The sequence below is a fragment of the Xenopus tropicalis genome, chromosome 2, assembly GCF_000004195.4.
Source record: "Xenopus tropicalis strain Nigerian chromosome 2, UCB_Xtro_10.0, whole genome shotgun sequence".
Lineage (NCBI taxonomy): Eukaryota > Metazoa > Chordata > Amphibia > Anura > Pipidae > Xenopus > Xenopus tropicalis.
Genome location: NC_030678.2, coordinates 92,050,993 through 92,074,676, shown reverse-complemented (window position 1 = coordinate 92,074,676; position 23,684 = coordinate 92,050,993). Strand labels below are relative to the sequence as shown.

At 36.1% G+C, this 23,684-nt stretch overlaps 1 protein-coding gene across 1 annotated transcript in view; it reads left to right on the top strand.

The window, feature by feature from the left end:
* tbx4 (T-box 4) overlaps window positions 1-23,684 on the top strand; it is a 100,130-nt gene that overhangs the window by 66,402 nt on the left and 10,044 nt on the right. Inside the window, exons 5-6 of the mRNA XM_002933826.4 lie at window positions 1,201-1,348; window positions 22,456-22,608. Coding sequence (XP_002933872.1) covers window positions 1,201-1,348; window positions 22,456-22,608 — 301 coding nt within the window. The remainder of the gene's footprint in view (window positions 1-1,200; window positions 1,349-22,455; window positions 22,609-23,684) is intronic.

Here is a 23,684-nt window from a genome sequence, read left to right as displayed (position 1 = left end):
TTAAACTCAAGCTTCCTTCCAGTATGAATATTTGAACTCCTTCAATGTCTCCCTCCTTAAACTGGTGGTTAGTAATACCTTTTCTTCTGCCTTTCCTTCTCCTCCTCCTGGGTCTGGCAAAGGGCATCAAGAATTAGTGGTTCAGGAGATTGTGGACTCTTGCAAATTTAGAGGTAACAGTATCTTATTCATTGGAAGGGGTTTGGTCTTGAGCAGAAATGCTGGGTTGCTGCTAGAGACATTCATGCTCCTCGTTTGGCAGGGCTTTTTACAAAAAGTTTCCCGGAAAACCAGTGGGGGCTCCCTAGAGGCATGGTACAGTAAGATGCAACAGCAGACCAGCTTTTGTTCCAACCTTCAAGCGAGCTGGACCCCGGGCTCTTCTGCGCAGATGCTCTCTGGAGTGCGTTCTGATGTTCCACACGCCCAGATGCACACATGAGATTGGTAGTGAGATTGGCGCCGCATCAGTGGACATGCCAACATCATTTTGGCAAGAAATTCGAGAATAGATAGCGCTCCTTTCTGTGTTTTGGTGCCCAAGCTGGTTCAGTGCTTCCTTATCTTGATAAAGCCTCTGTTGTGATTACTATACCTGGTTTTGACTATTTGCCTGATTCCTGACTACTGATTCTTTGCTGCCTGCCTTTTGACCTATCGCCTGACCCTGACTGTGCCTTGCCTAATCCATTTGATACTACATATTCTAATTAACCTTGGGCATTTGTGGGATCCCTGTCAACTCCACTGCAAAACGGCATTGTTGAAGACCGGGGTTGGCAGCGCTCTCCTGCTACGCCTAAAAGGTTAGTTCTTGCAGTTTATGGGCTTCTCAATACTACAGTCCATAACAGTTGTTCTCAGAAAATGTGCAGTTCTTTATTTTTTGGCCATTTTTTTAACAGTTTTTCCTTTGTCTGCATTTCTGCAATAGAAAAGCAGACCCTGAAACTATGTTTTAATTTATATTATAGTAATACATCCATGAGGTACAAATTCATTTTAGTGCACTACTTAAAGGGCTTGTTCACCTTTGTACAACAAATCTATAAAATGCTCAACTGGGGAGACTCTATCTGTATGGATGTGTACATTTTTTTAAGTGTTTTCTCTTTTCCAACCACTTTGCAAGACCAATATTTAACCATTCTTGTGTATTAATTATCAGTAAACTTACATTAAACTCATTACATGTTGTAGGATGGTGGCTGGCAAAGCTGAACCTGCAATGCCTGGTCGTTTGTATGTACATCCAGATTCCCCTGCAACTGGAGCACATTGGATGCGGCAACTGGTCTCATTTCAGAAACTAAAGCTGACAAACAATCACCTTGATCCTTTTGGACATGTAAGAATCCAGTTAATTATAATTTTTACCTCTAACAGAATATTATTTAGTCTTTGAAAATAAGTAATGGCATAATAAATCTATGAATAATTTGTATTCTGAGATCGGTTTAATCTTTACACCAAAATGCAATGGCTCATGGACAAATATTCATTTCTGCTAATGTCTTTTAGTCCAAAACATTAAAGCTGCTACTGTTTATAAGATAATCTTACTAATAAGATAATAAAAAAATAAGGAAACTGTGACTAATTCCAGTGTAGCACTAAAATGATAGCATAAGGCCAGAAGGGGGTTAACCTTTCATATGCCAGGCTAGGGTATAGCACAGGCTTCACCAGGCAATTTTACTCAGGGATGGGCCCTCTGTTTGTAGTAAGAGGATTACCAAAAATAATGTAGTGTTAAGTGGAAATTAATGGGCAACAGGTATTCTTAAGAAGAGATACATATTTGTGGAGCAATAGAGGGGTAACAAGTGAACTAAGCAGGTTTATACAGTCATAATGCAATAATATGAGCATTCGGGCAAAATTAAGGAATTCATTCAATATAAGCTTTTCCAAAAAATATGAGCAATACTCTATGGTCTCACCCAAACAGGTCTTCTGAAGGCATGGCTTGTAGAATGGGGATTCTCTCTCTAGAGAAAGGTTGTCAGGCATTTAGACTGTACAGCCAGGATACTAACCCACTAACCTCCAGTTGGAGCTGTGGGCTGCATGGCTATCCTGTCTAGCACTAAGTGGTTGCTGACCCACTCTTATAACACAAGCTGACTAATCCTAGCTAGGATCAAAGAGAGGATTCCCCTGGGGGCATAATACCCCATATGCAGGTTAATGATTAATTCTTTCTCAATGGCTGCCTGCAGCTGTTTTATGTAGATCCCAAAATTGAAGTTCTACTCCACTCTTCCCCCAGAGGGATTGGAAGAGGAACAGGGGATGTTGGTATTTTAATCTATTCACAGAAAGGTAGTTGTTGATATATGAACTAATGATAGTGTCAAATAGTTAATAAATTTAATTGCTAGCAGAATATACAGTATATTAGTATGTGGTAACTCTAAGGGGCCGCTTTATCAATATTCGACAAATAGTATTTAATAAAGAAAAAATCAGACAAAAGTTGCCAGAAAAGACACAGCAAGTAAAAACTGGTGAGTTTCCATAGAAGTCAATGAGAATTCTACAACTTTATTTATTTATTTATTTTCCCAGTATATTAAAACCTTTAAGTTTTTTAGACTCAGATTGAAAAGGAATGTGATTCACACTAGCATTTTGAGACAAAATAACCACATGGATATTATTGCATTTTTTTCTTAAAGAGATATTGACACCAGAAAGTAAATCTTTTTTTACATCTATCATAACATTGTCTTTGCAAAAACTTTATAATTTTTCCATAAACATATTTGCCTGATATGTTTACATTACCTGTCTGATGCCCTGTGTTCCTCTATGAGGGGGCAGCCATATTTGTCCATTAGCATTAGAAGCTATAACTGACAGGCAGAGAAGGGACAGTCAGGTTGGCAAAACAGTCAGGTTTAGGAACTTCAAGTAACAATTACTTACAAAACCAAACTTGTCAGCGAAAAACCATCAACACAACCTATAGGTAGCTTTTTATGTATATTCATATTTGAAAAGTTGTTTTTTCGTGTCAGTATCACTTTAAATTAGCTGGCATTCAAGAAGAAAATTTTTTAAATGTCTGCATTTGTTTTTTTCACAAACTCAAGTTTTGATAAATCTGCCCCTAAGGGTTACACTAGAAGGCCCAATCCCTGCATTGCCAACCAAAGGCACAGTCTTAACACCAGTTTCTAATTTTTTTTATAACAGCTGGTTATACTTCTGGATATGGTACCTTTAATCAGAGTATAAAACATTTTTTGTATTAGTCCTTTTTGAAACATTAGTTAATGATAAGTTTGATTTTTATAGCAATAATGTTTATATTTACGCAAATAAAAGTTGTCCTAGCAGATATTTTACCTAAAAAATCTAAGTAATAACATAAAAACAATATATGATACAGGGCAAGGGGCAAATTGCAAGAAACAGGTGTTTTTGTACATTGCAGTTTGCCTAAACAGAATATGCAAGTTGCACTCTGAGACTCTGAGACTCAACTCTTTTGCCTGTGCTTACCAACACTGGAGAGGTGGAAGGTGGTTGACATAGGTGTCTTCTGTAAAACCCACCCCCCAAGCTTTTATGATTTTTTTAAGGCTGGTGAGCATCAGGAGACACAAAGTGCTAGGGCAGAGCACCCTTGACCTTGACAGTGCTGTGCAAAGCACAGTAGAAAGGCCAAAAGGGCTACATGCAACTTGTAGTGCATGGGGCTCTAGTCTTTTATTAACAGGCCCTTATTTATATAACACACAATCATTACAATGATTCTATAAAAACAGATTTTTTTCTAACTATTCTAAAATCTAACCACAACTTCTAAGCTTTAAAACTGAGATTAAATATAGCCATATGCTATTTTTTCTTTGATCTTAATTAGGCACTAACATCCTCTTTTGTTTATACAGATGCATGAGCACTGAATAAAATTTTGTAAAGTAAAGGAGATATCTATAAGGATGCTTTACGTCATGCATTCACAAAATATTTATATAGGTTATATGGGATGTATGGGTTTGTTGGATGTAGGTTCTTTTTAGATTAATAGAATAATAAGTGGATGTTTAACCCTGAAAAAATAGCATACAAGAAAAGAATAGGCAGATATACATTTTCAACGCCAGCATTATTAGTTGTTATTAGTAAAGACTTATTAAACAATAGATAATTTAAGGACACAAAAGTTCTTTATACAAAACACTTGCAGACATTTTGTGGGCTGACTTTTTGGGTGCTCACAGGAGGAACAATTTGTAACAGCTTTCAAAATTTTATTTTTGCATTCTGTAAAAAAAAAGTGCAAGGGCACAGAATAATTTATATTTACAATTTATGTATACATGCTGTTTTCATTAAAAGAGCCTCAAGAGAATATTGCTTCTCTCCCAAACCTCCAGATTACAGATGGCAACTTAACCACATTAAAATGGTAGGACATAATAAATTGTTTCTTTCCTCTCAGCAGGAACAAGTTTTAAGGTCCTTAGAGAAAACAGTATTACAATAGACTGTGGGGTTAATATCTATTTTGTTAAAGTGAGTTATGGTAATACATGTCATATTTCTGAATGCTCTCTATAAAGGTAATTATTATTTTACACAGTAATTGTAAACCAGCTCTTTCTTTAAACAATTCTTTAAAATATTTTAAAAATTGTGCAGTTTTAGGATTTGTGTACTAAGAATGGAAGGCCATGACATAGTAGGATAGAAGGAATAGGATAGAAGGACAGTTAGGTCTCTACCGTAAACTAAAAAAAAAAGGTACAAATAAAGGTTAGATGAGGTCAATATCTGTAAGATAATAGTAGAATGTAAGTATAAAACAATCTGTTAGGATAGATGATAGATAGATAGATAGTATATATGCTTTTGAGTAGAAGGTTATATATGGTAACCAGTTTAAAGAATAAGCAAACCTTTTTTTTCTATCAGTAAAATTACTCTAAACAGCCTCCAGAATTACCTACCTTTGTCCCAGCATTCTCTCTGACCTGGTTCCTCAGTTAGAAGTTAATCATTTTTCTTTGCTTCCTTGTGCAGAGTGAACCCTGCCCCCACTTCCTGTTCAGTTCTCTCTTCAATTCGACTACCTGTAGTCGACCTGGAGAGCCTTCTGCGCATGCCTGTAGGCAGCAGGAGCCATTCTGTGCATTAGCAGGGTTTTTTTATGAGAGACCTGAACAGGAAGTGGGGGGGTACCAACTACCAGATATATGAACCGCCCCATTTCATAGGAATGCAAAAAATTAATTTCTACAATATATACCATTTTTACAATGAATTCTCAACCCAAAGAGAAAGGGAGCATTTGTATATTCTGTTTATAATGGAGCACAGACAACCTGCACATTTGGGTTTAGGGTAAGTTTTGCATATACATTACATATAAATTACTTTATTTTTCACTGTCATCACATTACAGCTGATGTGCTTGCTCATTTGAATTTGAGTCACTAAGGGATTACAGTCCCTAAGACATTCACACACACTATGGTAAAACTATCATGCCATGCAAAGAAGTGCGAAGCACATGGGCATCCTGGGAATAGAAAACCTTTAAATAGCCACATTGGGCCTGGGGTCCCCCAGTTTGACCCCACTCAGTTAGACCGTAGGCTATCAGGGCCAACAAACAGTTCCAAGCCACTATTAGGTTTCTGTTTATTGTCAGTCAGGCTAACCATTTTTGAAAGCCACAAAATTATTTTTGCCACTTAATGCATTTCAGATGTGAATATTTATTTCCGTACATAAATCTGCTATACTGGCTGCTTGGGAAGTTTTGGCATTTTTCTAAAATTCATTTTCAGAGTAATTTAAACTCTATTGAATTGAAGTGTAGAGATGGGTAAATTTCACCCAGAACAAATTTGCATAAAATGTTGCACAAACAGAAAAAAAATGTGATTTTGGCAAAAATTTGATGTTTTGCAATATTTTATTTTCTGCAAGATCTAGCCAAAAAAAATTAAAATAAATGGAACCCCTTAAATTAGGTATTTTACAGTGATCCATTATCCAGATTGCTAAAATATTTGGCAAGTTCGTCATAATTTACTGTTTAAATAAACTACTGCTTATTGTTGTGCCTGTTTCTCTGTAATAAGGTTAATTGAATGTTTTGTACCATAATCTAACACTGCAAAAATCCATTTTTATGACAAAACGATCGCATTGGGTTTAGTTATTCTTTAAAGGTGTTCCAAATAATAGGTTTCTTACCTTAGTTAATAACAGAGAACGAAACTTAGAACAATTTTTTTTTTTTTTTTTTTTAATTAGAACCCTTCACTCTCTTTGACCACCTCAAATACCTGGTGAACAGGCTGCAGGACTGGCATGTGTAACTAGTACACTTGTGTATCCCTGTTGCTTTGATAACATTTAAAGACATGATTAGTGATGGGCGAAATGTTTTGCCAGGCATGGATTCGCGGATTGTTTCGCGAAATGGATGAAAAAATTTGCCACGGAAAAATCCACCACGCGTCCAAAAAGAATAGCCGCGGGCGGCAATTTTTTTTGACGCACAATGCTTTCGCCGTTTCGCAAATCTTTTGAAAGATTCGCAAATTTTTCAGCGAAACGAAAAGGGACAGATTCGCTCATCACTAGACATGATCGATCATACAACTGAGGATGATAAGAAGAGATACCGTTTTATGTATAAAGCAGCCAGATGTATATTAGTAATGCACATGTGGCATATACCCCACACAAACATATGAACAACCATTTCATATAAACAGCATGGTATAAATACTGTTAATGTTTCCCAAAATCCAATAATTTGGTTACAAATGTATGAACTTTTGTTAAAATCCTATATATTCAGAAACCCCTAATGGTAATCTACTAGTTATATTAACTATTAAAATTCATGCTTCTGCTAATTTTTCCCATTTTGACTAAAAAAAATTTTAAATGGGAAAAATGAGCAAAAGCATCATTTTTTAAAAAGATAATTTTTAAAAAACATCCCAGTCTTTAAATACATATCTGTGATAACAAAATGCCAGTATCACTTTGCCAATAGCAGTATTGGGGAGCTCAACCCTCTGTTAACTTACCCAAACGGGTATCAGGTGCAAATACTGGAAGAACCTCACCTTGCATGGGGGTCAATATCCAACAGCAAAAAAATCCAGTAGCTCACTGAAGATGCAAGCCGTGAAAAAATTGTGTTTTATTTGCCCAAGTACATATAAACAAGCAAAGAGCAACATTTCGGGACCCTCCAGACCCTTTCTCAAGCGAAAGTATCACTTTGCCAGGCACTTGCTTGCTTGTTTGGTCAGTTCTATCAACTGGTATTATTGTATAGGTTGACTAATTTCTGCTATAGCATTCTCTAAGAAAGAGCATCAACCAGAGCCCTGACCTTTAGCTTATAGATTGCTCTATTCTAGGGAGCAGCACACGTGGTGGTGTTGCATAGAGCCCATGGTTTTTAAACTCAAGCCCTGAAAGTCCAATCTTTGGTCAATAGCCACTTTGGACAATTTTGGTCATAATCTCCTCTTAGCTCATGAAATGGGAAAAATATTAGTGGATGAGCCATTCAGCCATATCTTAAAGAATATCTAGGACAGCAAATACAAATTTACCCAAATATCCCTCCTCTCCACAAGGAGGGAGGGGGCATGAAATTCTGAGGCCACTGTGTCATGGAATGCAAGGAACACTGTATCTTACTGTTTAGTCCACTGTATCCTATATTGCTGTTGAGACTATATCATGAAATTGTGAGGACACTATGTCATATATTGTTTGTTGTATATTGTGGGAATGGGTGTGGCCTTGGCCTTGGGTGTGGACATGGCTTGACCAAATTTTCACACATTGCATTATTAGAACAGCTAAAAATTTGTTGTGTGCACCATATCCCATCCCTCCACATTTTTGAGATACTTCAACAGCTGATTAAAATGATTAAATGTATAAAAATCTACACTTTAAAGTGGTGTGATTTTAAAAGTTGGAAGTAGCATTAATTGGATGTGGTTAAAATTTGCTGAAGTGTTCTGCATTCCTTGGGGACCCATGTCTTCAGAACAGCCCACGGTTCCCCCAACTTCAGCATAATTTGCAGCCACCACAGTTAAGCTTAATGCATTAATACACACAACATTTTTGTACAAATCCAATGCATGTTGCTGTGGGAATTTCCACCATGCACTGTTAAATGTCATTAGCATGTGATTCTTTTCATTAATGTCTATTGTGCCTGTTAACACAGCTGTTAAGGGAACCCTGAACTCCAGGGGTCCCAAGCATCAGTAGGCAGAATTGTAAAACTTGGTTGGGCTGACTGGGCGCACTGGTGCTTAGTGCAATTATATGTAAGTGCAAGTAGTATGTTTAGATGTAGGAACCTTAACAAATGGCATCCAAAGGAGCAACATTTGAATTAAAAGAAGTGCAATGTTGTACATCTGACACTAGGAAATCATTTTGTTAATGAGCAGTGCTACTTTTATTAATAGCTTCATCCATTGTTCTTGACACATTTAAAATGACCACTCATTTAGTTCTCTGACAAAAAACATGTGGGCATAGAAAATGCTTTTCTTCCTTACCTCCTCCCCCTACATGGGATTATCTAGATCCCAAGGATTTAAACACAGGAGCCTGCTTTTTAAGATAGGCACACTTCCAATAAGCATGCTTTCTTTTACTGTGCTCAGTCATCTGAGGTCCTGCAGCTCCCCTCACAATGGAAGATTAGGCTGTCATGATTAAAATGAAAATACTTGTAGTCAGTGCAAAAATTACAACTCATTTTAAATATGAAACTTCCACTTCTACTCTTCAAGGACAAATACTACTAGTACCAGATGTGATGAGGTTGCAAATACCATACAGGACTCAAGCATCCACAAACATTAACAGCTGAAGCACATATTGCACTTCATCATATAACAGGCATTAGAGGACAATATTAAAAAAAAATACATAGCATAGGCACATATGGTTGGTGTCTCTTTGAAAGTTAATGGGAAAGTGCAAATTAAAGGATTTCTACATATTTAACAAGCAGTTGTTTGGGAGTCCCAAAACATTATAATGCAGCTCTTTTCAAGTTGATGATGATAATGATGATTATTATTATTTTTATTATTATTATTATGCAGGATCCATTTTCTGGAAACCTCTAATCCTATTGGGTTTATTTAATGTTTAAATGATTATTTAAGTAGACTTAAGATATGGAGATTAAAATTACAGAAAGACCCCTTGTTCAGAAAACCTCAGGTCCTATATTCTGGATAAATGTTCCAATACCTGTACTTACACTTACGTATACTTCTGTGCAGCTTATAAGCAAAAGAGTTGTTTAAGCTGCAGGCAAGTCTGTTCATTCTAGTCGTTTCCACTTCCCACTGGCCACATCTAATCAGTACCATAAGACCTAGGGTATTTTTGGGGTATTTCAGGTAGTTCAACTTGTTAACACTTCAGTATGTGTGCTTGACAACTTCTCAGTTGGATTTCATTATTCATTTGTTATATTTTTAATTATTTGTTAAATTCTTTCCAGCTATCAAAAGGGAGTCACTAACCCCAAAAGTAAAAAAAAAACATTGCTGGTAACCAGTTAGCAGGTAGCATTTAGTGATCATTTGTCCAAACATCTTATGGTTGCTATGGTGTGCTGCAACTTGGCAAATGTGCATTTTACTATATATGGGGGATAGTTTAGTATTTAGGGTACCACTTTATCAAGCCATATAAGTCATTTGAGTCTCATAGATTATAGTGGGAAATAAATGCCTGTTCTTGTAGGGTTTTACAAGAACAGGCAATTATTTCCCTCTATAATCTATGAGGCCAGTAGTCATTGCCAGAAAATTGCAAAGGCTTGGGGAATTTCTGTAGGAGCTGCAATCCTAATCCTCTTCTGTCTTCTTTTCTCCGGGCCCAGGCAGGCACATGTGCAGTACAGGGAAAAGCCAGCTTTTTGCATCTAAGTTTGGTTCTCACTTTACTGCCAATGCACCTGCCTGGACCAGAACAAATAGAAGACAAAAGAAGATAAAGAAGATGGCAATGAGAGTCTTATATAGTAATACTGCAGTGGTGGGGGTAGGGATTGCTGGATCATGAGTGGGGTTAAGTAGTAATTGGACAGGCATTGGTGAGACATGGCCATGAATGAAGATGCAATTTTCTTTTCTATAGGGCCACATACTACTTGTTAGCAGGGTCCACTATCCAGTGGGCCCAGGTGCCCAGTGGGCTAATAATTGTAGTCCTTTTGGGTGGTTATACTGTCTTCCTGATGGCACACCTCTTCTCCCCCACCTCTGGAGATATCACTGCTTGGGCGCTTTTTTGGATGGTTGATGAGTATTCTACAATTATATGCAGTGCTTATACTTAACTACATGTTTACTGCATGACCTAAATAATCTTGTTTATTACTTAGGCAATAATACTGTCTGTGCAACACCTAAGTGTCATAATCTGAGCACAATTGGCTGCTCAGAACTGTGGACTAAATTGATTAACACAACTGGGAAGTGGGACAATGAGTAGGGAGGAGTTTGGAGATTTTAGTTATTTTGTACCATAAATTATGGCAGGCTATTAATAATAAAGATTGCCTTTTATTGAAATGCTGAAGTAGAGCTATATAGTCTTTTTTTATATGTGCAGACAAACAGATGAGGGTTTCTCAGAAAACTTTGCACACCTGTAAAATACAATGTGGTTTGGGTTTCCACACCAAAATATTACAATGCCACTCAACTGGTACCACTCATTTATCTATACAACACTTATCCACCCCAATGGGTAAAAATACTGGCACAGCAATTATTCCCAATCTCCCCTAGTGCTTTGTTACGGACTTCTGTCCCAATTTGGGCCAAATATAAATATCCTGCCATCATCAACTCAAAATATATCCTTGACTTAGTAAAAACTGTTTAAGAGAATGTGGCCAAGAAGGAACAATGTTACGTACTGTATTTGATGAAATTGCCCTAGAGTTCAGCAACTCTGGTCAATAATTTACTTTTCCCTCAGTTACCTATATAAATACGAAAAATTAACCACAGATCACTTTAAATAGAAAAATCCCACATATTGTTACAGGAGAATTTTGATAACTCATATTTTCCTTGCTGCTTTTGCAAAATACTGTAAACCACAACCATTCCTATCTTTCACTTTAAAGATAAAGTAAATTGGGTCATAGTAAATAAAACATTATACGGCATTCTCCAGGATAGACACAATATGCTTTATTTATGTTTGTCCTTTACTGTGAGACATTCCTTTATTGATATAGCTGGTGCTTTATGACTCTTTGGTCTGACCACTAGCCATTCAGTTTTTGTTATGACTAACCACACTGGGATCTCCAGAGTGTCACCTGAACCTTCATTTATTTGTTTGCTTATATTTCTTATCCAGGCTGCTGACCAAACTAATTTAAGATTAAACTGTTTTTCATTTTGCTTCGCTTTTATTCCTCTTTAAAAAGTTGATGGTTGATTAACCAATTTCTCTTGTAATTTCTTTCTTTACTACACCTCTTTTTTCTTTACTCTTCTTTCCCCCTCTAAATAGATTGCCAGAAATAATAATGCATATTTCTTACTGTGATATCCATCTTGGACTTCTAAAAATGTAAATAAAAACTATTGAAAAGAAGTGCCCAAAGGTGACCCAGTTCTGGACCAGGTTTTATACTATGATAACTATTGTTACAGACCTTATTCTAAGAAAATCCCCAGTGGAAGCATTGCTACACAATAATATCCCATGTGGGAACAAACATAGACAATCCTTAGTGAAGAATATATTCTCAGCTGCAAAACAGACAGTTGCAAAAGGATGTAAAACTGCTTTATTAGATATTTAACAAGTAAAAATCAGGTTAGATAATTATTTAGTAATGGAGCACCTGACTAGCATTGCGATGGATCGCTATGATGTTTTTAAGAACATATGGGATCCCTGGATACAATATAGGGGTCTTAATACAGAGTGAAGGTTTACAAATTTCTATGCTCAACGAGGATGTCCCCACTAATATGTTTTAGCCTAAAGATCTGTATATCTAATTTGTTTTGGACACCTTTTGTTTTTGTTTTTCTTGTTTTCCTTTATTTGCATTATGCTGTATGCTGAAGTATAAGATTTGTATTAAGGCTAACCTTTATGATAGATGTTGCTCTAAGGTCAGATGTAAATATACAACTGTGAATTAGGGTTAACCTTCTGTGACAAATGTTGACTTTGTAATTTTTTTTTTGTAAAACAAAATGAAAATATTATAAAAAAAAAAAACCTATTAAAATAAATGTTACAAAAGTTAGGAATAGCTTGTAGTATAACAGTTCCTTGCTTTAAAGTCTTTGCTTGAGACCTTTGCTTTTCTTGGCCTAGTTAATTGGTTTAGTGGGAAAAGGGGGTGGGTGTAAGCCAGTGCGTCTGAAATTGCTGGATAAAGCAGCTGGAAGGGAATTCATAAGGAAATAGGTGGAGTCAGCTGAGCATATTATAGAACTTTTCAGCTCTATTTTAGTATTTGCTTCTGAGCTTTCAGGATGCATGTGTGCTTATAATGTATTCTGCTTTCCTGAATTCATCTTGTCCTGCACTAAAAATCTGTAATTTACCCAGTTGGCAGTTTCCCTAACTTTATCTGGTACAGCAATAAAATGATAGGAATTTCATTCTGATTCAGCTTCCAGAGAAAACAGGTGTAGAATGTAAAACCCTCTGAAATAAAAAGCAGCCTATAATGGCATGAAAAGTATACTAAAATGCGGGCTCCACATTTTAAGTGGCTGTGAAATAATACATTCTCCTTTGCCTCTTCAAACAGCATGGCACTGCAAAATGAGAAAATATCAGCCAACTTAACTTGAAGAAAATTTACAAAAGAAACAAAAAAAAAAAAAGAGTCACTAACTTAATTGCTCAGCAGTAACCCATAGCAACCAGTCAGCAAGTAGCATTTACTGGTTACCTGTTTAAAAGCAAATATGCTATGGGTTAGTGAACCTGGGCAAACTTAGTGCCTTTTATTTCATATGGGGGATTTATCTTTGATTTCATATATCTAAACCTGCACCCATTCTAGAATGTTTCAGCCTATTGGCCTAGCCATATATGGTTCTGTTTGGACTAGTTAACCAGGTACACAGGCATTTGCCAGACCGCTACCTTAGACTCGGTACATGCCAGGAAACAGATCACTCCTAAAACATTTGATTTATTTCTAATATGTTGCATAATGTAACAGAGCCCCAATTATTTACAAAGCATCCAATACTAATATGATGAAGGCAGTTTCTATCTCTAGCTGGTTTTATTTAAGTAAGGATAAAAAAGATAATTATAAGCTAAAACACTCTACATATTGATCAAGGAAAATTAGTAAAACCACCAGATAGGCAGTGGCCAAATAACCTTTAAAATGTGAATAATCCAAATGAAATTCCAGCAATGTATGGTGTGCTTTCGAAGTACAAGCCTGGCACATACAGAGAATAAAGAGCCTTTTAAATATGGAGGATAACGTATAAAATGAATCAGCTAACAGGGAGCCAAAAGAGTATCTTTTGAACAGTGTGGGAAAATTTTGGCCCAGATGTGAGATGAATTATTCTATTAGCAGACTGAAGAGGAGTTAAGCAAAGGGGAGAGGCTGGAAAGGCTGAGAATTCAGTATGATGGCAGTGAAAGAAAATGATAGTTCAATAGATAGTTAAGAGATTTACCCACAAAAATCTATAAAAATCATTCACAATCATTAGTGATATGCTTTTGAGAGGATTTTGTCTGGACAACGTATTAACATTTTTACAAAATTCCCTGTTAGAGGGACAAAGAGAGAGACAGAGAGACAATTTCTGCATTATTTTCAAAGACAAAACATCATGGCCGTTCTTGACCATTTAAGAACATGGTTAGAAAAAGAGTAGCATACTATTCTGCCTTTTCATGACACTGCTTAAATAATAGTTCATTCATGAAAAGGTCACAAATGTTGTGAATGGTGTATATATCTTAGTGGAATATATCAACATATTTGTACCTTTTGAATTTCTATCTGCTTCATTGTTTCCTACTCGTTTCTGTGCATGTACCTTTGAAGTCTTTCAACCAAAGATCTTTAGTCCATGTGCAGCTGCTCATATCCATTTATTTGGCACCTTGTAGTCTTGATCTGCAAACCAGACGGGGGTTCATCAAATCTCAATCTCAGAGACAGGAAATGATTAATAAATCAATGTAGATTTCATTGTGGTAAATGCTGCGGTTATGCTTCAGGTGAGATTAGTTCATGATTTGTGAGAAATGATTTGACATCTTTCTATACTGGTCTACATTACCCCAAAAAGTCTAACATTTTGACCTCTTGATTTTCACTCATTATTGCCATCATATTGACATTTGCACTTGTGCAACATATGTTGCTGAAGGCAGGTTAAGGTAATACCTAACTCTGTACTTTCTGCAGTAATGAAGACTTTTCATCAGCTCAGCTGCTATTCAACTGTTTAGAAAATAAAGTACAATAAAGGACTAGTCAATATTAAAAAAAAACCATTTACAAATAGAGGATAATAATAGCTTGATTTCAGTCTAAAAGAAACGTATCAAGTTAATTGCTAAAACAAACTGATCAAGTTTATTGCTAAATGTTTTCAAATTGTCTGCCTGTCTTTTTTAAATAAGGGCCCTGGCAGAGGGGATGTTTTATTACTCACACTTATGAGTGAATGTAGTAAAAGTCGGTAACGGAAAAATTATTTGCAATGCAAACATGTATGCTCCTGTGCGAACAAATTTTAGACCATTTCCAGCAATGTAAGAAAGTTTGCAGATTTTATTGTTTGCGACAGTGTGCAGTCTATGTAATAAAATTTCTTAATGAAAAAATTAAGTTTGCTCCAAAAGATTAGTCCACCTTCAAGCATGCCCTAAAAAGTTTGCCGTTAAAATTCGCAATGCAACAACAATCTAATGAACAATATTACATTGCGAAATGTAAATTTTTATTATTTGTGTGCATTTTTTTCCATTTACCACTTTTATTAAATTCCTCCATTAATCTACTTTAGTGCAGGTATCAAAACATCCCGTTACCTTCTTTCTAGGATTAATGTAAATCACAGGTGAGAAAGCATTGCATAGTAACCTGAAGTTTCCGTGCTAGGCAACTTTGCAACGCTTGTGGTGCATAGGTCTTCCCACACAGGGCAATATCATTATAATGAGAATGTCATGCACAGAAGTCTATGGATGCCAATTCTTTTTACACACCTTCTTGATGCAGCAAATCCCCTCCTGTGACATAACTGCAAGTAGAAAATATATTTATAATCGTTCTTTATAAGTTAAGCTTATCTGCTATTTATTATCCATTGCATAGTCATGAAGGAATAGCTTATTTGGTTTGAACAAAAGAACTGTAATTAAAAGGTAAAAAGTTACCAGCCACCAGCCAATTAGCAGGTAATATATAAACATATAGAAGTGTTTCGCTATATGTCACAACAAAGACGTTGTCTAGGTATATAGATATGAAAGCAAGAAACATTTTTTGTACACCATAAAATAAATGGCAGAGAAGTCTTACTTAAAATAAGATATACATAAAAATGTTTATTCTATGGGGCAGATTTACTAATGCACGAACGGACCGAAAATGTTTTTTCGTAATGATCTGTATTTTTTCTTCGCCGTCGCAACTTTTTCGTATGACCCGCGATTTTTTCGTTGCCGTTACAACTTTATCATATATTTTCCACGAGTTTTTCGTCGCTGTCGCGAAAAAATCGGATTGGTTTTTCTGCCGTTTACAATTGCTCAATATGAAAAAATCGCGATGGCGGCGAAAAAGTCACGCAAAATACGATAAAGTCGTGATGAAAAAATTGCGCAAAATACTAAAAAAACGCAATGGCAACGAAAAAGTCGCAAAATTTTCGTTTCCACTCCGATTTTTTCCCATTCGGGATTCGGATTCGTGGATTAGTAAATGTGCCCCTATGTGTGTGTAATTCCTTTATTCCCAGTATTTTTGTATACCTGATGGCATGAGATATGTGTATAATGATGACACTGAGTAAAGGCAAGACACAGACTAGACAAATATTACTAGTAATGGAATCCCTGTCACTAGCACTTAGCAATCTGGGGTATGACAATCTGCACAGCAATGCTCAGCTGTAAATGCCATATGAGTTAGCCTCAGACATTCCACCGCCACTTAAAAATCATATAAAAATGCTCACATGCACTAATATTGGCATAACAAATCTCAGAGGCATTATTCCCAATATTTTAATATTTTCAATACTTTGTGCTGGTTACATGCCAATCTTAACCTTTAATGCACATAACACGTGACATTATAAATCCATCATACTTCTTCCAAGAGGCTAAGAAAAGGACACTATCTGGAATACATCAGCAATAAAAACTGCATTGAAAAGGTAAATGAGCAACTACTGAGGGCAAGCTGAAGTTCATCCAAATCGGAATCTTCAGAGTCTGTTTTTCTTATCCAGCTAAATGTGGATTATATTTCTGCTGCTGTCCAGTGAAGGTTTAGTATATTCCCAGAGTAAAAACAGCGCAGATATGTTTCCTTATGATATGGTCTGTTTTATTTTTCTTTAAGTCATTCATCTTTAGGTCATTACCTGGTAACAGAAGATCCCAGTTTTCATTTGGACAAACATACCCATTCTGTTTTCTGTTATCTGCCAGATGGTCTTGGCATATAAATGTGATGAGTTAGTAGGGGATTACCAAGCATAGTAGGGCCAGATGATATTTTCTTAGATACAGTATGTACACATACTGTATACATATAAAGCAACAAATATAAAGCAAAAATGCAATCAAAGAAGCTAAACAAAATCTAAAAGAGAATCTTATATTTTCTCAGCATTTGACCCTATACTGGGGTATTTGTCATGATATAAAGAACTGAAGTGCTGGAAATGGCACTAAAACCTAATTTGCCATGTCACCTGCAATGCGTGCACATTCATATATCACAATATTCATAGATCTTAGTGAAACAGCAATGCAATGCTGAACCTGGTTCCTGAAACAAATGCAGCAGAAGCCATCTGCTTAAAAGACCATTTTTATTTATTCATTCATTTTATTATTTAAAAAAAGTGTGGGTGAGGATCTCTTTAAATATGTTACAAATATGGATGAGCAAATTTTGTGTGTGTAGTGCCAGGAATTAAGTAATTCTGCCTGTCACTGAGCACATCAGGAAAATATTGGCCCTAAATGCTGGTGCTTGCAGTCTTAAACACATGTTACAGGTGCTGGCTGGATTGGATAATTTCGATTGGAGATTTTTATGCAGTAAGGATGTTTGCCTTTCGGTACTACTAAGTCTGCAAGTGGGTAGCCTTTTCTTATATGATACCAACGGCGAAAAGATTTGCAAATCTTTGAAAAGATTTGCAAAATGGCAAAAACTTTGTGAAACAGCAAAAATTTTGTGTGTTAAAAATTGTTGCAAGATTTTTTTTAAAATTTTTTGTACGCATACAACATTTTTTTAGCGCGGGCAATAATTTCGCCCGCTTCATGAAAAAATCCGGCAATTCACCTCATATGCATGCCTGCCAAATTATTTTGTCCATCACTACCAGTATTTTTATAATTGGAAATGGATATAATCAGTCTGTCTTCTGTGTTTGTATTTTAGTGAGTTCCCGTTACTGTATGAAAACAAATTTTGTATTTATTCTCACCTAAACACACAGTTTTTAAAAATGCACCCACAAGTTTATAATGTGAGCACAATTTTTTTTTTTTTGTGAACAAAGCTGAGAAGGAATTATTTTATTAAGGGTAGCCCTGCTTTTACTTAGAAATATACTAAAAGGCTCTTGATTTATCTTTATGGGTTAACCATCTATTACAGCTTTGCGGTTCAAAGCTATTCACCTATCTTTATGACTTATCTGGCTATTAATCAGCTGTGTACTAAAAGGGCATCCCCCTATTTCTGTGTAATGTTAATTATGTTATGTTAATTATGGATCCTGCCTGCATCATAAAAGATTCTGTGGGAACTTTCTTTTATTCTTTAGCTATTTACAGCAGCATGTGTCCTTAGATTTGAATCTAGAAAACAATTGTTTAGGTTGAATTAATAGAACCTACTGTAAATACTGTAGATTTTCTGCTTGTACAATATTTTCTTTCATTTCACTATTATTTAAATCCTTAGGCTGCTATATTGTGAGCATTGGCTGTTTTCAGGTGAGAATTATCTATAACCACATGACAGTAAGGGAGTTGAGCTCATATATAACAGAAAATATTAAAGGAGAAATGTTTCTCCTTCTTAAACTTAATGTAACTCATATTTTCCCCAGTGCTGGTCTTATGACAAGGGACTCCTTTCGCCTTAAGCCAACCCACTGAACCTCCTTGTTACTTACCTTAATGAAACACAAGGAGACAGAGATGGGGTGAAATGGCCACAGCAATTATCTACATTTTATCAAATAAATAGGACCTTGTCAGCCTAATCCAGGGTAATGTTCTAAAGCCATAATTCCATAAGAGATCGCTACTATGCTTTGCCATTCCTCACTGAAGACTTGAATTTTACTTCCATAGTTGCCATTTAAGTACTATGTCATTATAGCTGTCACTGAGTATTAGGCTGCCTCTACCTACAGAAAGGATGGCCCCAAACTCTGCTACCAGCAGGAGCTACATCTCCCACCATGAGAGAAGTTCAGCAGCCCTGCTGCCAGTCCTAAATCTGCAGTGTCTCGATGATAGGAAATCCAAACAGCCTCTCACCTAGCACAAGCAGTAGTAACATCTGTATCTATCAATCAACCAACCAACCGTGTTGTTGGTGTATGTGCAGTACTCTGGCAAGGTCCTACCACTGTTGTGCCAAATAAAACTTAAAATGCATTATCATTTATCCACTGGTTTGATCCAGAGGAAGGCAAAAAACCCAGCCTGAAGCCAGTACCAATTATGCCTCAAGAGGGAAAAAATTCCTTCCTGACCCATATGGCGATAGGAAACATTCCCTGGATCAAGCAATCAAAGTTAACATGAATTAGTACAATGTTAACTCTCAAGTTTATACTGTAAAAAGATACAGGAACCACAATATAACAATGCATTCAGGAAAGCTTCCACATTCATTTATTAATAGATAATATGAGAACATAAATAAGAAGACTCCTGACATTTTTGAAAAATATGCAAAAAGGGGGTGGGTGGATAGAACGTTTCTGTCTGCTCAGAAGATAAGGAAGTGAATGCTTCTTCCTCCAACATCACATTCCTCCCTTTCTAAGCCCCTGGACCAGCTTTCTTCTGCCCTAACTTTTTCCTTCTAACCTAATCACAGTTGCAGCTTATTCTGCCAATCTTTAAACATAAAACAGTGTAATCTGGCTGCTGGTCATTCAGATCCCTAGTCATGCAGCCCCTGTACTTATGTGATGTGCACCCTGAGGCTTCATGTGGATGTGTAGATGGTACAGTGGCTAGAATGGTGACCTAACAGTGCTGGGTTCTTAAGTTTGATTTATCCAGGATATTATCGGTATAGCTTCTGTATGTACATATGTTTCCTGTATGGGTTTCCTTTAGGTGTTTTGGTATCTTCCCACAGTCCAAAAAAATACTGATTGGCTCACTGGCTTCTTATAAGATTGGCCATGTATTCAAGTGTGTTAGCGCACCTGTGGCAGGGGAACTGAACTCCTCTGGGGAGGGGCTCACCAGAGTGAGCCTGTAAAGCACTGTTACATATGTTGGCACCATACAAATAGACCATAATAATACTGTGGCTCAGGAAGATATTTTCAATAAGAACCTATGAATTGTAACTTAGAACCCAAGGTGTATTTTATATATGGTATTATCTTCATTTAAAAACAAAAATGAAAGTTAATAAATAAATTGCAACAGGTCATGGGTTTAGGAGAGCTAATGATAGGAATAATGACTATTAAAAACATTTTTAAATTTAATTCTACTGTACCTAATGCATAATTCAAAAAATGTACTGGGGTAATACAACACAAGTTCACTCTGTTTTTAAACTTAATTCTCTTAACAAACCATAGGAGCAATGCTCCATTTTGCACTTTCTATAATACTTGGCTTGTTTCAGTTTGTTGAAATTTAAGTAAGCCAGCTGCAAATTACAATGAAGAGGTTTCAAATCTACGTCGCCAAAGTGCACATAGTTCCACTTTTAAACTCAAATCACTGCGTCCACATTAACACCCTCGCAACTTTTATGTGTGATAGTGTAAATGTGTTTTGCGATCAGATGAAAATAAACTGCTAAAAATAACAGTACAACTTCTGCCTGGACTCTGAAAAATGTCTTTTTGGCTGTCATACCTGAGGCCAGATGGTCATCAGCTTTTCCCTTGTATGGGACACAGATGAGCAAGACACTGTATACTCTGAAAATTGCTCAGCTGAGCTGTTGCAGAGCCAGATATTTGATAAAAAAATGTATATATATTAATTCATGATGAGCTTATATATATATGCTGTGAGTATACATATATATATATATAGAAACGAGTTGCTGGAAAGCTGCACACCATAAGAGCAAGATAATACCTGGGTGCCAGTGCTGAAAGCGTAGATACACAGGGTTGGAATGACAGCACACGCAGGATGTTTTTCAAGAAGAATCACAGAGGTTTAGATAAATAAATGTGAGGCTTTATTCAGTCCGACGTTTCAGTTCCTATCTGGAACTTTCATCAGGGACAGTAACATCACAGTGCAGTACAAACGTTTTTTAAGCACAAAAGGGCGCCAAGCCTGTTGCTAGGCAACTATAAACAAACAAACAAAAAAAAAATTATTTTTTTATTTTTTTACAAAACAAAATGAAAACAACACAAGACAGTGGAAAACCATTGCCAAAATTGCATATAGGTGTAGACATATAAGGATAATAAGTCCAGGGGCTTTTCATGCTCTTGCAACTTTTAAAAGAGACAAAATGGCCTGATGTTGTCACTCCCTGAGGTCTTCTTTTTTTGTACCCAATAGCTCTGGACTTATTATCCTTATATGTCTACACCTATATGCAATTTTGGCAATGGTTTTCCACTGTCTTGTGTTGTTTTCATTTTGTTTTGTAAAAAAATAAAAAAAGAATTTTTTTGTTTTTTTTTTGTTTGTTTATGGTTGCCTAGCAACAGGCTTGGCGCCCTTTTGTGCTTAAAAAACGTTTGTACTGCACTGTGATGTTACTGTCCCTGATGAAAGTTCCAGATAGGAACTGAAACGTCGGACTGAATAAAGCCTCACATTTATTTATCTAAACCTCTGTGATTCTTCTTGAAAAACATCCTGCGTGTGCTGTCATTCCAACCCTGTATATATATATATATGTATACAGTATATATATATATATACATGTCCCAAAAAAAGCAGCACCCTGTGGACTTATCAAGAACTGCTTTTATTCCAAATGAATATTGAGGATATGAGATATGGAAGAATGCAGCTGTTTTCTAAGAATGGATGTAATAATTTTCTGGCACTGGAGTGGATACTATTAGAAGTGAGAGGTCTTTGTTGTTGAATGTTATAGATACATATGTATAGGTATAGGATCTGTTATCCAGAAAGCCCTGAATTACAGGAAGGCCATCTCCCATAGAAATTTTAATCAAATAATTACATTTTTTAGAAATTATTTTCTTTCCTCTGTAGTAATAAAATGTACCTTGTACTACAGTATATAGTAATCCTTATTATATAAATATCCTTATTATATACCTGTGTATATATGTATATAAAAGTTTGGTTCTGTGATCCTGAAATGAGGCAGTTTTCCTTTATTCTGCTCGTGAAATGCTTTGAACCACAAAGAATTCAGAGAAAGAAAGCTACACAGAAAGAGAAACTACTTATGGAGCTCTACCAGTATATGCCACAAGTACAGAGACACACACAATGTTTAATTAAACATGGAAGTCATGGAAGGAATTCGATGGGCATTTTTAAGATTTTTTGTGTGTCTGCAATATACTAAACTAAACTAAGATATATTTAATTTTATTTTATAAAATCAGGTGTGTGAGCACATGGTCATGCCAAGTAATCTGCCCCAATATGGAAAATTTAATGGGGTATGTGGTTATCTACTGCTTAGTTGCAAATCTGTCAAAAACTTGAAACGTCCTTCAACTAGTCGAGGTTCCACATAACAACTTCTTTCTGGATCCTTTATATCAAAAGTATAATCGATCTCAACTCTAGAGAGAAATAAGGAAAAGATAAATGTGTAATATTTATATATACAGTAATCTTATACAATAATGAATACAAATTGAAATAGCATTGTGTATTTTTCTGTTAGTCACATGAACCTGTATTAAAAAAATTTATATGTATGCTACTAAATACATTTCAGTAACATTCCTCTTACCTTTTCAGATTATTTTGAATTCAATGCACAAATACCAACCAAGGTTACATATTGTTAAAGCAGATGAAAATAACGCATTTGGGTCCAAGAACACAGCTTTCTGTACACATGTGTTTTCAGAGACATCTTTCATATCCGTCACCTCTTACCAGAATCACAAGGTAAATCTGAAGGTTTTTTATCTTTTTGATACTCATGCATCTTTGTTGGCTAGAGTTTATGTCTATGGAAAAGTTAAGGACATTACACTGTAATAATAAACACAACAGAATAATTTAGGTTGTAAGCAATAATGACTGTTAAAGATCTCTGTGAGGGTTCAGACATTTCTGAGTGTTGCTTCATCCCTTGTTTTATTGCAAGGGGAGCCATAGACAGCAGCATTTCAAACAGGGAAGCCATGTCCTTGGCTGCACACAGCATTGAATTACTGTAAACAAATATGTAAATGTTTCTAAAAGCTTAGAGTATTAAGAGTAGAGGGCAATTAGAGGGCTTGTTTATCAATTGTGGAAGATGAGCTATTTGCACAAATTACTGCCATACCCAAACACTATCCCTTGTGTGTAATAAAAGGCACTTTGCTTGCCCAGGTTCAGTAACCCATAGCCAGGGCCAAAACTAGGGGTAGGCATAAAGGCACATGCCTAGGGTGGAACAATGGGGTGCGCTAAGCACATACATCTTCTTTCTGCCTACCTCAAGGCCAGCCATTTCTTGTGTTTACTGCCCACTTCTTAAATCCACCTCCCCCAGTCAGTGCATGTGCTCACGTGCTGCCACGGAAAGCACAACCAGATGGAGCAAGGTGACCAGTCAGCTTCGTCCACCAATGCCAATGTTGTATTTGCTCCCACAGAGCTCATGTATAATTCAGAGTGCAACTGCCATTGGTCTACTAGGGATAGCCTTTGAGGTAATATGGGCCAGATTCACTGTGTTAAATTAGGTTAAAGATTGTTTCAGATTACCCCTGTTTTCATAATATTTAGAAACGTGTGACCCTATTTTGTATGGATGCAGTATCAAATATGACTATATTTAAAGACATTCTGAACATGTAGTACTGAAAATCCTACAGAAACAAAGAAAATAATTTTACGTGCACTCAACCAGAAATTATTGTGCTTTAGGTTGAGATTATAGGGCCATAACTTCATCAACTACGAAAAAACCTTTGGTTTTGTAAGTAGTTATATCAATTTATTAGAACATAGCTTACATAAAATAATTATAA